The sequence below is a fragment of the Barbus barbus genome (genome assembly GCF_936440315.1).
Source record: "Barbus barbus genome assembly, chromosome: 23".
Taxonomy (NCBI): domain Eukaryota; kingdom Metazoa; phylum Chordata; class Actinopteri; order Cypriniformes; family Cyprinidae; genus Barbus; species Barbus barbus.
This window is the reverse complement of record NC_136751.1, coordinates 29,243,556-29,258,344: the sequence shown is the minus strand read 5'-3', so window position 1 is coordinate 29,258,344 and position 14,789 is coordinate 29,243,556. Positions and strand designations below refer to the sequence as shown.

At 34.9% G+C, this 14,789-nt stretch overlaps 1 protein-coding gene across 1 annotated transcript in view; it reads right to left on the bottom strand.

Annotated features, from left to right (window-relative positions):
• Positions 1-2,376: 2,376 nt before the first annotated feature.
• prtga (protogenin homolog a (Gallus gallus)) overlaps positions 2,377-14,789 on the bottom strand; it is a gene marked incomplete at both ends in the record, with an annotated part of 39,822 nt that continues 27,409 nt past the window's right edge. Inside the window, 9 exons of the mRNA XM_079374288.1 lie at positions 2,377-2,760; positions 3,515-3,613; positions 3,731-3,869; positions 4,336-4,459; positions 4,649-4,816; positions 7,075-7,245; positions 7,942-8,069; positions 8,150-8,336; positions 9,114-9,209. Of these exons, the coding sequence (XP_079230414.1) occupies positions 2,377-2,760; positions 3,515-3,613; positions 3,731-3,869; positions 4,336-4,459; positions 4,649-4,816; positions 7,075-7,245; positions 7,942-8,069; positions 8,150-8,336; positions 9,114-9,209 (1,496 nt within the window). The remainder of the gene's footprint in view (positions 2,761-3,514; positions 3,614-3,730; positions 3,870-4,335; positions 4,460-4,648; positions 4,817-7,074; positions 7,246-7,941; positions 8,070-8,149; positions 8,337-9,113; positions 9,210-14,789) is intronic.

The window sequence follows — 14,789 nt, the reverse complement described above, 5'->3', positions numbered from 1 at the left end:
AAACACAATACAATAATTCTCCTCCAGTGAGAAAAGTTACTGAAAAGGCTGAAATCCATCATCTTTGGTTTGCTTGAAAAAGTCATAAACGATTGAAAGCACGACCGTGTAACACTGTTTTTGGTTTCCTCATGTCCTTTCAGTAAGCAGAAATCAAATCTACTCAGGAATAAAACTTTGAAAAACGACAAAACACATGCAAAAGAATCTACATTAATGCTCGGTGCAACGGCGACCACAGTCTTTGGTTTCAGGCTGTTTGCTTCGAAAAGAACAATTCAAAACTGATTGTGTTTCTCTGATTGAAATAAAGCCAGCAATCAATTTCCCCTGATTGAGAAGAATTTCAGCCGCATGGAAGGTTAATATAAAATAATATAATATCTCTCTCTCACTGTATATAATTTTCATGTACAGTAACATCCATGCTGAACTTGAAACTCTAATGAGGGAAACTGATCACTGTGATATTTGATTTCAGGAGGTGAATCTCATAAAGCTGAAGAATCAAGAACATTTACGGCTAATATTTCACTCCAAAATAAAGAGAAAAAAATAATAATTATATACTGCATTGCCATAATTATTTTCATGACAAATGAACCATTAATTTATGATTTACATTTAAAAAATATAATATATTTTATACCATGACAGTTAAGCATGATATTGTTTTATGATGATTTACATTGAAAAAAATATTTCATATCGTGACAATTATATAAAATAATGACGATTATTTTATATCATGTCAAATAAGCAATTAATTTATGATTCGCTTCAAAAAATATATTTTTCATGACAATGAAAAAGCAATGAATTTCATGATGATTTTTATTTTTAATATAATATAATAAGGACATTATGGTAATATGAATTTGGGGGTGAAATGTGCTTAACACCACAATTTAAATAATCTAAATGGCCTCAAAATAATTAGCTATTGATTTTCTTTATGCACAATTTAACTTCTTGTTTTTTTCTGTTGATTTCGGAGTGAAATATGACTGATATACTGCATCTCCACCTCATTTGGTTCTTTAAAGCAGCTCTTTTTTTGGGCGTTCGCCGGTCTCTGGGTGAAACATCTTTGGTTTGATTCACGGATAATCTCATTGTCATCTTATCATCCCAAAGACCAGCAAACCAGAAAGAAGAAATGAAAGAGCAAACAGCTCTGCGGATGATGGCGTGTCACCGTTGCACGAAAACTACAAACAACTCCAAACTAATCTGAAAGACAAGTGCTACACTCATGATCCTAAATCTAAAATTGCATCCACTATTTCAAAGCACTAAAGTAACTACAATGCGTACTCAGTAGTACATATACTGTATGTCGAGAAAAATAGATATCTTTGGAGGCAAAGAGCTTTCCTGATCATTCAGATTTGATGATTATTTTTGTCACTCGGACTGCAGTCGAATCAATCTCTCATCTGCAGCTCTTCACATGTTAAGGCCATTGTTTAAAGCTATCGGTTCTGCCGAACTAAGAAACGCCCAGCATTTTTGGTTACTTCGTACTCAAGAGAAGAAATAAACTACGGAAAACAGAGCTAAAACACACATTCAGCACGGGTCAACCGCCCGAAAAAACCCTGTCCATCAAACCATGTCATAAAACACATGGCTTTCAAATCATCCCTGAGACAAAGAAATCAAACACAACTACTGCTAAAAATCAAAAGGTAAAACGAGGTAGTATAAAACAGGGACTATAAGAGCAAAAACACACACATTCATACGACAGACCTGAGAAATCTAACGTGACCTGAAGTAATCGTACGTTAACATCAGAGTAAAACATTCAGCTGAAAGTTTAACGTTTATGAACCTGAGGAAGGTAAAAAACACTATCCTAACTATGTGTGATGCAATCAGCCAGGTGGCTCCGCCCACTGTGAATTCCTATTGGTTCAAAGTCCTGCATATTAAACAGCAACTATGTTCTGATTGGCTGTGACTGCGCCACACAGCAGGACAGGTAAAAAACCTTCGCAATCTTCAGGATTAAACAAACAGACAAACTAACATTAAAACAACGCTGTCGAGTGTATAAATGGACATTAAATACTTAAAGATAAGCTGAGGTAGATTAGGAAGTCAAGAGAGGCTCTTCCGTTCTCTCTCGCTGAGGTTACGTCAGAAACCGTGACATTCCCGTCGCACGTTTTGGACGTTTTTAAACACATTCATGGTGGGTGAGCTTCTAGTTTTTTTCAGACACACAATGGTTTATAAAAACGAACAGAAAAAGAGAGAAACAAATACATTCACCGAGAAAGAGGGCCATGTGGACGTCTCGGGTCGTCCAGCACTGCTCAGTAGTCCGTTTAAGCAGAAGGGGGCGCCAGAGAGCACAAGGGTTTTTTGTTAAACAGGATGTGGCTCCATCATTTGCTGTTTCTGAAGTGTCGTTTCTGTTATTGGGATCACGTGGGGATGCAGCTCTTTCTCTGTAACTTCATGAACGGGCGTTTCGTCTGACGTTTCGCTATCCTCGCCCTGCAGGGAGTCCGGGCGACTGCCGGCACCCAGAGACAGGTTAGTCGCCTCGGTGTCGTCGTGAGAGTAGCGTCCCGAGTCACCCGTCTCGTGGCTGCCCTCACTGGAATGAGAGCCCTCGCTGTCGCCCCCCGGTGGCCCAAACAGGCCCTGCAGAGAGGACGGCGGGTGTTGAGGAGAGCTTTCTGTGTAACACAGCAGGGTGGTGCCATGATGATAGGAGTAAGATGGGCTGGAGACACTCTTCACATCCTGATAGAGGCAGAAAACAGCAGTAAACAACAGAGAAAGAAGAGTTTCTGAACTTAAGAGACATTTAAAAGATGTCCAAAAGAGACATATATGGGTGAATCCAATGGGTTATATTTCAACCCCAAAAGCCCAATGAAATAGACACTATTATATTTTACTCAAAAACGAAGAAAACAAGCTTTTTTCGTATCAGTTGTTTTTTACATTGTGACATTAACAAATTTGTTAATTTCTCTAAATTTCTCATTAAAGTTATGTTAAAAAAAAACTTTACATGCAAACGAAAAACAAGACATTACTATTTAATAATATATTCTTCTTAAATAAATTATTTCAATAAACAGTGTCTTTTTTGTATATTTATTATTTATATAATATAATAGTATCAGTATTTGTTTTTTTATTTAATTTTATTATTATTATTTGTTGTTGTTTTTTTACATTTTGATTTAGTTTTTATATATTTTTGTTTTAGTTTTGTTAATTTTAGTACTTCATTTTTTTTTATTGTTATTTTTAATTTTTACTTATTTTTATTTATTTTAATAGTTTTAGCTTTACAATAACAAAACAGAATTATACATCATTATGATAATGTCACATGAATATATATTATATTGTATCATTTGGCAATATTATTAAAAATTAAAAGCATTATTTTGAGTATTTTCTTCCCTTATTCAGATGCTAGATTATGGTTCTATCTGACCTTTTTTTTAATAATCCTCACTGAAATTTGTAAACGGTTTCATACCTTGTTATCCCTCTTAAAGAAGTTCCATCTCTTTCTTTTCTTCTTCTCAGTGGTGGGCTTCACTGGTCCATAGCTGTTAATGATCAGATTTGTTCCGCCCTAACAGAGTGAAACACAATCATCAGGACATTTTTTCCACAAAAGACACTGAATGCTATAAAACAAACACACACACGAAAGGTATTTTTAGGCAGGAATGTGTCATTTTAAACATGCCTTTGCATCTATGAAATGATCCCTCATCATGGGCATCATCACCTCCACACTCTCAGCTTGACTCTGATTGGCCAGACGGTCAGCGGTGGGCGGAGTCTGTCCTCCTGCTTGTCTGATGGATTTGGTAGTGGAAGATCGCCTGTGTCATAAATAATGCAGGTCAGTCATGGAAACAATCAATTAACTGACATTTGAGAATGCATTTGTAATTACTTTGATATATAACCCAAATAATGTGCAATAATTACCAAGAAAATATCTATTTGTAGGAAGCCATGTTATTTTAGTATGATTATAATATTTATAATTTTATTTTTATAATTTCAGTTTTCATTTAATTTTAGTTTAAGTTTTAGTAATTTTGTTAAGTGTTTTTGTAAATTCTATTTAGCTTTCATTTATTTTTATTTCAGCTTTGGTTTTAAGAATTACATTTTGTTTGGTTGTTTTTTTTGTTTTTTTCAGTTAGTTGCAAAGGCAACATTTCTAATTTTTTCAGGGGTTTTTGTATTTCATCGAATATTTCAGCTTTATTTGAATTACTGAAAATGAGTTTAGTTGACTAGTTTTAGTGGTCGCAGGTGTTTGTACAGGTGATCTCTTACCTGGTTTTGCTCCTGCAGGCCAGTATGATGATGCAGATGATAATGCAGGCTAAAGCGATACACACGCCCACCACTATCCCCGTCATTGACCTCTGATCCAGGTGATAGAAACCATCAGAAAACGCTGCAGACAGAGCAAAGAACAGTATGACTCTGATGCCATGATTTGCATTGTGTGTTTATCTCATCTATGTGGATTTTCTCACGGATAGCATGAAAGAAAATGCATTTAAATGCAATATTTCTATTGATTTTAACATCTTCTCCCAGCTTAAAGAGGGCACTGCATGACTGGAAAGCTTCCGTTATTCACCTGTGCTGTGGGCGGAGCCCTGTGCTCGGGGGGCGTGTCCGTCTGTGCGCACCGTCAGTTCTACTGCAGGTGAGAACGGCCCATCTCCCATCTGATTGGACGCTGAGACCTTCACCAGATACACCTGACCGGACTGAAGATTCTCCAGCAGGGCCATCGTGACGCTCCCTGACAACAAGGGTGACATTATTAACCAAAAATAAAAATATACACTTATGAATTATTTATCATAAGACTTGAAAATACTGTGGACCTTTTGGGAAAATACTGTTTGGGAAAAAATCTATTTATTAACTGTGGGAATCTCAAAGACAAAAAAAGAAATAAATACATACTATGCATTAAATCAAGATTATTTAGGTTTAGTCCAGATATGCTCAAACCGCAAGCCAAAGTTGGCCCATAGAGACCAATGATTTGGCCAAATCTCAAAAGTGGGGAAAATTTGGAAAAGCAATCAATTAAATGAATGTATTTGCAAATACTTTGATATATAACTCAATAACTTGCAATAATTATTAAGAACACAGTCCATTGGTAGGCAGCAGTGTTATTTTAGTATTAGTATTGTGAATTAGCTTTTATTTTGATATTTTTAGATTTCTTTTTAATTTAATTTTATATTTTAGTAATGTTGTGTGATGTGTTTTTGCCATTTTTTTTAGTTATTCGTTTTTATTTTTATATTTATTTTTTATTCCAGTTTTAATTTGATTCATTTTAGAACTTCAACTTCAACTTTTATTTAGATAGCTGCCAAGGAAACATTATTATATGCCATTAAAACATATATTTCTAATTTATCTTTTTGCTTTAACATTTTTTGCATAGAAATGTATTTTGAAAATGTCAATTTTAATATGCAACAATATTTTAATATGCAACATGAATGCAACATTTAATTTAATGCACCCTTTGGTCCACAGCCATTAAAATCAGCAAATATTAAATTTAATAACAAACATTACTACTGCATAGATATTTATGAAATCTAAATATATAAAATAATTGAGAATTGTATATTTTTGCATAACATTATTAAAAATTGCTAAATATAATTTCTTTTGATTTTGAACTAATATATGGCACAGGTGTGTTCTTGGCCGGTTTTGTGAGATTTGCCCAACTGGGATTTTTACTGCCCGTCTCTTTAATGTTCATGTGACGGCACAGCATCAGAGTTTTACTGCAAACCGCGGTGGTTATTTGTGACCAACAGATTCAGGGTGTCGAGGGTTAAAAGTCAAAGGTTTAGAGACTAGTCCCTTAGCAGTACCACCCAAAACCTCCTGAACCAGCAGCACATCTCTACAGCCACAGTGTGATTTATCCTGCAGAGCAGGCTGGGACTGATGTTCAGATCCAGAGAGCTGTGCGTGTAACTGAAAACAGAAGACATCCGTGTGCAACGCCAGTCCTGCTCATAAACACTAATTCCATCTTTTACAGTCACTGCCCTGGATTTAGACATAATGCACACTGAGCTGCTCACATGAGAGCCGTTTTAGCACCTAGTGAAATATTCGATTTCAATTCAAGTTCATTTGGACAGTGCTTTCCACAATACTGTTGTGCTTTACAACTTAAACTGTTTTAGTTATTTTCGTAGCTCAAGTTAAACTAAATGAAAATGAGAAATGTCCCAAAAAAAAAAAAACGTTTAGGATTTTTTAAAATTCAGTTAACATTTATTTGATTTCCAGTAACAAAAAATGTTTTTATGGTTTTAGTTTTAGTTAACTCTAACGACCCTGGTTAGATTAATGTCCATATGGCAGTAATATACAGCTATAAAATAATAAAAAAAGATAATGCAGTATTATATTATTATGAAATAATAATACAGTACAGTACACACACACACATATATATATATATATAATTATTAAGAGGCATAAATGTTATTTTTGGGGGAAAACTCTTTTACATTTTACAGTAAATAATAATAATAATTAATATTATTAACAATTAAAAAATGCAGATAGAATCAGCGCTGTCCATTTTTCAGCTCTAATACAAGAAATGATGTCATATCTGAAATGGTAAGATGTGAGACACACATAATTTATTTAAGTTATATAAGTTATATAAGTTATTTTTGCATCGCTGAGATACTGTTATAGAATAATGGCTTAGTTTTTATTTGATATTTTCCATTTTCAATTTAATTTCAGTTAAAGTTTTAGTAATTTTCGTTGGGTGCATTTTTGTCATTTTTATTTATTTAAATATATCTATATGGTTTTATGTTCATTTTAGTTTTTGATATTTTAGTACAATCAAGTAAAACTAAACTACATGAAAATTAAAAATGTTGCACTGGCATATATACATATATATATAAAATTTCAGTTAACGTTTGTTTTATTTCAAGTTAAAAAAATAAATGTAATTCATGGTTGTAGTAGACAGACACACACACTCACCTTCTCTCTGCAGGATCTGCCACTCTCCGGCGGCCCAGGCTCTGCGTGATGCGTACAGGATGGTGTAACGAGTCACGGCGACGTTAAGCTCGTCAGGCGGTTTCCATGACACCAGCGCTGTATCTCCCTCAATCAGAGTGGCTTTGACTCCTACAGGAGCTTGAGTGGGAGCTGAACAGAGAACAGACAGACAGGCTCTTGTCAATCAAAACCACTCAATGCCTTCACAATGGAGACAGAAGCCTCTTCTAAATGCTTCTTTAATACACTAGCTTGCTCTTATAACTTATTTTTAAACATTTTAAGTCATTCTGGATAAACTATCTGAATCACAACACAAATGTGACGTGGCTGTGTCTTGTGTGTTTTGAGTGATCACATCACAATATTGTATTTTGTTACATTGTCATATACTGTCATTCTTATTTTATAATATATTTATATGTGTGTATATGTATATATAGATGAGTATATCCGAGTGCTGTCAAACGATTAATCGCATCCAATTTGCTGTGTATATTTATAATGTATATATAAATACACACACATGCATGTATATATTTCAGAAAAATTTTATGTTTATATATTAAGTATATTTCCATATAATATAAATTATATGAATATAAATATATACAAGTAATTTTTTTTTAAATATATAAAGTAGGTGTGTGTGTTTATATATACATAATAAATATACACAGTACACACACATTTTATGTAAACACGATTAATCATTGGCCAGCACTAATACGCACACAGAGATATATATATATATATATATATATATATATATATATATATATATATATACACTTAGTACATATATTAGATACATTATATACATATACATAAAGTACATATATTGACCTTCAGGTAGTGTGGTCTGGTAAACCACAGGACTCCAGGGGCTGGACAGCTGATCCACATGAAGACGAACTGCAAACTCATAATTGGTGTTTGGGTCCAAATCAGTGACCATCAGACTCTGGGCCGCACTGCAGGATCACACACACATATTAGAGGACGAGCATCACAATCTGTGTGTGTGTGTCAGTCTGGGGTCAGTAACACTCACGTCTGCAGGTACAGCACCAGCGAGGCGTTCTGCAGTCCCACCGGGTTACAGCGCACCGTGTAGTTGACCGTCTGTCCGCCGGTGAAAGCAGGTCGGGCCCAATGCAGGAACACGGAGCAGGAAGAGTTACTGCGGGCGTAAACGTGATGAGGCGGCGGAGGGGGCGGGACCAGGCGATCACGGACCGCTGCAAACATAAAAATGTGTTTCAATGGCATATTCACTTCAATATTTTTTCACTCATGCTATTATATATAGAGCCTACAAACTTAAAAAAAAATCTGAATCCTAATCCTAATACTATATGCTCACCAAGTCTGCATTTATTGGATTACAAAATACAGTAAAAACAGTAATATTGTCAAACAGTTCAAATAGCTGTTTTCTATGTGAATATCTGTTGAAATGTAATTTATTTCTGTGATCTGCAGCTGTATTTCCAGCATCATTACTCCAGTCTTCAGTGTCACATGATCTTCAGAAATCATAATAATATACTGATTTACTGCTCAAGAAACATTTCTGATTATTATCAATGTTGAAAACAGTTGTTCTGCTTCATATTTTTGTGGAAACCGTGATAAATTTAATTTTTCAGGATTCTTTGATGAATAGAAAGTTTTAAAAAACAACATTTATAATAGAAATCTTTTGTAATAAATAAAATAAAAATATTTACTGTTTTTTCTCAATGTAATGCATCCATATTTATTTATTTGTTCATGCAGTAAAAATCTAAAATATACATATTATTTGTAGCCTATTAGTTCTTTTATTTTTTTGTATCTTTATATCTTGCATTTATTTGTGTTTAAATGTGCATGCATTTCGCAATGCATTGTATGTAAAACCTTACCATGCCAATAAAGTTATTTGAAACTTGAACCTATATAATTTTTTTTAACAATGTTTGTAACTTAAGCCAAGAGTATACTATAGAAGTGTGTGTCGCAGCTGAACTCACAAACACATCCCGGTGTGCTGATGGTCTGATCAGCCTGGTATCCTTCACCCATGAAACTATAGGCCAAGAGCTTGACATGGTACTTCTTTCTTGGATCTATAATAAAGAAATACAAGAAGAAGAAAATACAAGTTTAAAATCGGTTTCTGCTGCATTAAGAATGGGTTAATTGGGTGTTCAGACATACAAAAGAAGCTTTTTTAAAACGACGCATGAGATGCCATGTCAAAAATGATCCGCAATCAAGTTAATCCATGCATTGATGCATTGCTGATCGTTCAGCTTGTTCATGAAATGATGCATGATGTGTGCTGCTACTGATACACATCTTTAGTAGCAAGATGTGTGACGCTAGACCACAAAACCATCAAAATTTTTTTAAATTAATAAATAAAGCTTTCCATTGATGTATGGTTTTTTTATGATAGGACAATATTTGGCTGAGATACAACTATTTGAAAATCTGGAATCTGAGGGTGCAAAAAACTCAAAATATTGAGAAAATAGCCTTTAAAGTTGTTCAAATGAAGATCTTAGCAATGCATATGAGGGGCATAAGAGAACGTGTGTGTGTAACAGCAGATGCATGTGGTCAGCTGACGTGTGTGTGTGTGTGTGTGTAGCACGTGTGCACGTGCGTCTAATCATTAGCAGATGCCCTGAGCTGGAGGTGCTGATCACTTAGTTTGCGGTCGATCCTCCTGCTGCTCAACACAAAAGACGAGTGTCCATCCCCCGTTCAGTTCATCCATCTGCTTCAGCCCCTCACTGACTGACCACTGCCCAGCGGCCGCATCCCATTCACAACCGGACCACAGAGGTTAAATCAGAGACCCAAAGGCCATGGGAAACACGCACAGAGAGGTCAGTCACGTGACCAAAACCACGGCCTCGACGATCATAAAGAGACCTTGGACTGACAGAAAAATTGATAACTGATCAGAAACTGATCATCTGGGCTCATCACATATTCAAATGAAATTCACAGGAAAGCGTTATTAAAACCTGCACTCTAAAAGTTGCTCTCCAAGTAATTGTTTTGCATTAATTAAAATCCAAAAATTATTTTATACATATGCCACTCACAAAGAGCCATTTTAGTCAAGGAAATATTATTTAATGGACTGTATAATGAGAATGAACTACAGATTGTTTTATTTTACTTTTTCAGGGCTGGAAATTACTTTTTTGGTTTAAACTCCTAAATATTTCCAGCTTTTCCATGCCCTCTGTCAGGTAAACCACTAACACAACACATGATCTTAAACATCCTGATAAACACGCTAATATACACATTTTAAAATCTAAAAAAGCTAGTATTTATTCTTTATAATGATTTTATTTATAACTATATTATTAAATGATTTTAGAGTGACACATCAGAAACTGTTGCTGCAGAAGAGTTGCTGCAGTTTTCGTCCTGTCCTGTAGTATTGATGTTGGCCACATGGTGGCGCTACACAACACAGAGATTCAATACTGACCTCACTGAATGTGTTCTGAGCTTCAGATCTACTAAAATGACAAATAACATGGACATTAACGTTTTTCAACATCAAGACACAAGGGTTCAAATGATAACACTAATAAAGCATATAAATACATATCTAAAGTGTATATTTGTGATTCTGTTTTTTTTCCTCACTATTTTTAATTGTTTCACTTTTGGGTTATTTATATTAACAGTCCTGTGGTGTGAAAAAACAATTTAATTTGGATTACATTTTGTTTAATTTTAAGTTTTAGTAAGGTTTTGTGTTATGTTTCATTTTTATTAGTTTATTTTTCAATATGCCTATATAGTTTTATTAATTTTTGTTTATTTGTTTTAGTTAATTTAGTTTTAGATATTTTAGTACTTCCAAGTTTAACTAAACAAAAATGAGAAATGTTTCCTTGGCAGCTAGTGGAAAGAAAATAGTTTGTTTATATTTAATTATAATATAATCATATTTCAGCTCACATTTATTTTATTTCAAGTAACAAACATGTTTTTGTGGTTTTAGTTTTCTTTAGTATAAAAACTTGTCTTTGGTATAACAGCTTTTATATTTTCAGTTTTCATTTTGAGGTTTTGTTATGTGCAATTGTCATTTTTATGTCTGGTGAATCAGACCACTATCAGTCAGACTGATGATGCACACAGATGACATCACTGCCACTGAGATCTGGGTCCATAGAGCAGAGGTTGAGGGGGCGGGGCCAAACCCAGCAGTCCTGTCCTGATTGGACGGTTTGGTAAATAGTGTGTGGCGTTGAGATCCACAGCTCTGAAGAGGCTCCGTGGAGCCAGTCAGGGGTCAAGGTTCACACACAGATAAAACTCCTTAGGAATCTGGAGTCAGAGGTCAGGCACACAAGTCAGGGCTGCGTTCAGTCCCGAAAAAACGATGCAAAACGTTTATTAAACGGAAACGGTGATGCGTTGAACACCCTGTTACACCACGTTCTTTTGAATTCATCCTATATCATTACATGTGCTGTTATTGTGCCTTGGAAGTTGAAACCTGGAGTTATCAAAACGCACCGACATTCAGTTTGAGACACAGCCAAATGCAAAAGAGCACGTACTCAAGAGAAACACCTCCAACCCTAAACCACAAACCCCCCTGAACAACAGCCTTCCTCCGGTACAATAGCCTGCAGATATGAACCACACACTGAGAGAGGGGGACATCTGACCTCTGACCTCTGACATGGAATCTGGGCAAGTCAAATCCTGTGGAGAGGGTCGGGAAGCAGCGCACATGCAGGACAAAACATACTAGAAAACCAGCGAAAGCTTAGAAATATGTAAGGTGCATTACCTCACTATAATGAAACGGAAATTGATATATTTCAAACTGATATTATAGAAAGTAAAAGAGTATTTTAATATGATTGATTTAGCATAGGCTACACCCCTTGCAATCCCTTTGTTTCCCACCAGAGGGACACAGCGGGAAGCACTGTGTTTGAGGTTTGATCACGTCACAGTAATAGTGATAAACAACAGCTGAAGTGTATTGTTTGAGTGTCTTCAGAGTCCATAAAGTATGACATGAAATATATACAAATATCTATAAAATATCTACAAAAAAACCCTACAAATATTAACTACATTTTTTTCCAGTTACTGGCAAAAGCTAAGAAATCTTTGAATCCTACCTTGATAAAAAAAAATATATTTCTATATATATATATATATTTATTTATTAGTGTTGTCAAATGACTAATCACGATTAATCGCATTCAAAATAAAAAGTTTTTGTTTACATAATATATGTATGTGTACTGTGTATTTTGAAAATATATACATGTATGTGTTTGTATTTATATATAGATAATAAATATACACAGTACACACACATTTATTTTGTAAACAAAGCCTTTTATTTTGAATGTGATTACTCGCGATTAATCGTTTGACAGCACTAATATATATATATATATATATACATATATAACTATTTCTAAGAAATAGAAATATTAAAAATATATACAAATGTCTATCATGGAATATCCACAACAATAAACCAGATTTTTAGCATTTCTGGTAAAAGCGTGCTTGAGGGTCCCAAAAAATCAGCAAAAGCTTAGAAGTTATGCAAGATATATTACCTCACTCTAATGAAATATATGTTAGAAATATATACAAATATCTAACATAGAAAATCTACAAAAAATTGTATCATGGGACATAAGGCCCCCTAAAAATCGGCAAAAGCATAGAAATGTGCAGAACAATATGGGCAAAAATGTAAGCAATATATGCAAATATCTCTCATGGAAGATATTTGCTCATTTTTATAATTTCTAGCAAAATAGAGCATGGGTGACAACAATCAGCAAACCCCTAGAAATATCCACAATATCTTACCTCACTATAATGAAAAAAATATTAAAATATAAACAAATATTTACAAAAATAAACTAGATTTTTAGCATTTCTGAAGAAACATGCAAAACGTTCCATGATATTCGAGTACTGATTGCACGGCATCAATTTATGTATTTTTCTCTTCATTTTAATACATTTTAAATCTTTTGTTTATGTAGAGCACTTTGAATTACCATTATGTTTAAAATAATGTGCTATATAAATAAACTTTCTAGGGCATCACTATGGGGTTGCTATGGTGTTCTTAGTGCTTTAATCGAGTTGCTAGGGTGTTGACTTAGTAAACAGCACTACTAACAAATCTCCATCGATTGGAAAGCTTCACACACTCATATAACTCATGAGCGGAGGAAAATCAATGCAGAAAATGCCCATCCGCTGCTCTGAGGTCAGCTCTCCTGGATATTACAGACAAGCTAATGAATGAGTCTGCTTTAATTAAAGAGTGAGCATTAGAGGCCGTGACCCTCAGACACCTTACACTAAATATCACGAATGACGCACACCGGAGGGAAAAACAAGCAAGAAACATCATGTACAACACACTCAGTGGCACCTGTAACATGACCTCAAACCTCAAACCTGTAACATCCATTACCACAGAAACTACTTTAGTTTCACAGTTTACAGTTCCTGAGGGTGCAAAAACAGAAATGTGAAGCTTTCACCATGAATCGTGTGAAAGTTACCAGGTTTACTTGCTTTAAATGGTCGTTATTGTGAGTGTGTGTGTGTGTGTTTGTTGGATTTGTATGAGGGGCTTTGATGTGAACCTCGTCCCACATTCTGTCCCCCTATGGTCATAAAACACACCGTAAAGCTCCCAACAACAGCTCCTCTTTCTCTCCGCTCCTCTTTTTACCTCCCCTGGACTGATAACCGTAACTCTCCCCGAGAGGCGTCCACAACTCTAATGAATAGAGTTCAGCTCCTTCACATCTCTCTGAATACAGCACCAATACAAACTAAAGTACATCCACAGTAACTGAACATTTCAACTCATTTCTGTTTGTAAAAACAACAACAGTCTGTCTGGCTTAATTATAGACAAACTTAAAACCTTACGTCATTTTGCATTTTAAGTAAGCACACCTTGATTTAAGAATGATTTGGTGTTTGTAATGGAAAACAGACATACTTTTTTTTCTTTTCTTTTTTTGCCGTGTATTTTTGATTTAATGATTGACAGATATTAATGTTTTGATTTAATGAAGTTATGCTTCATTTAATTGTCAACTTTTTTCTCAGATGTTTCTCCTAAAAACAGACCCAAATGAGTAAATAGTACAGTAAGAGTACAGAGCTATAAAATGACTGTGAAGTTCATAATGCATGAGTTCATAATGCATTGATTGCAGACTGGTGTCTTAGCAAATCTGAGCACAGTTTGAGACACTGTTTAGATCTTTAACACTAAAGGAGACACTTGTGAGATTACTGTTTTTGTTTTCTGAAATTCTTCAGCAAAAGTTTCTATTTGTTCTCCATTTAACCACAGTGCTGTCTAGGTGAAGCTATTGAGATATTTGGTCACCTACATTAAACTAAATTACAGATCAGCAGATGACAGTGATTTCATGTAATACTTGTGCAAATATTGTGTCCAGTGTATTCTATCAGCTGCTGACCAGCTGGCTGACCTCTCTATGACCACAGATGGCCAAAGCATTGTGGGACAGCATTCATGACCACCACTGAACTACAGGCCCAGATGAGAGTGACCTTTAGGGGCATGAGAGGGCGAGCACACCACAAACCTGCAAAGCCCTCCTCCAGAGACTCATGGGAAGACCAGC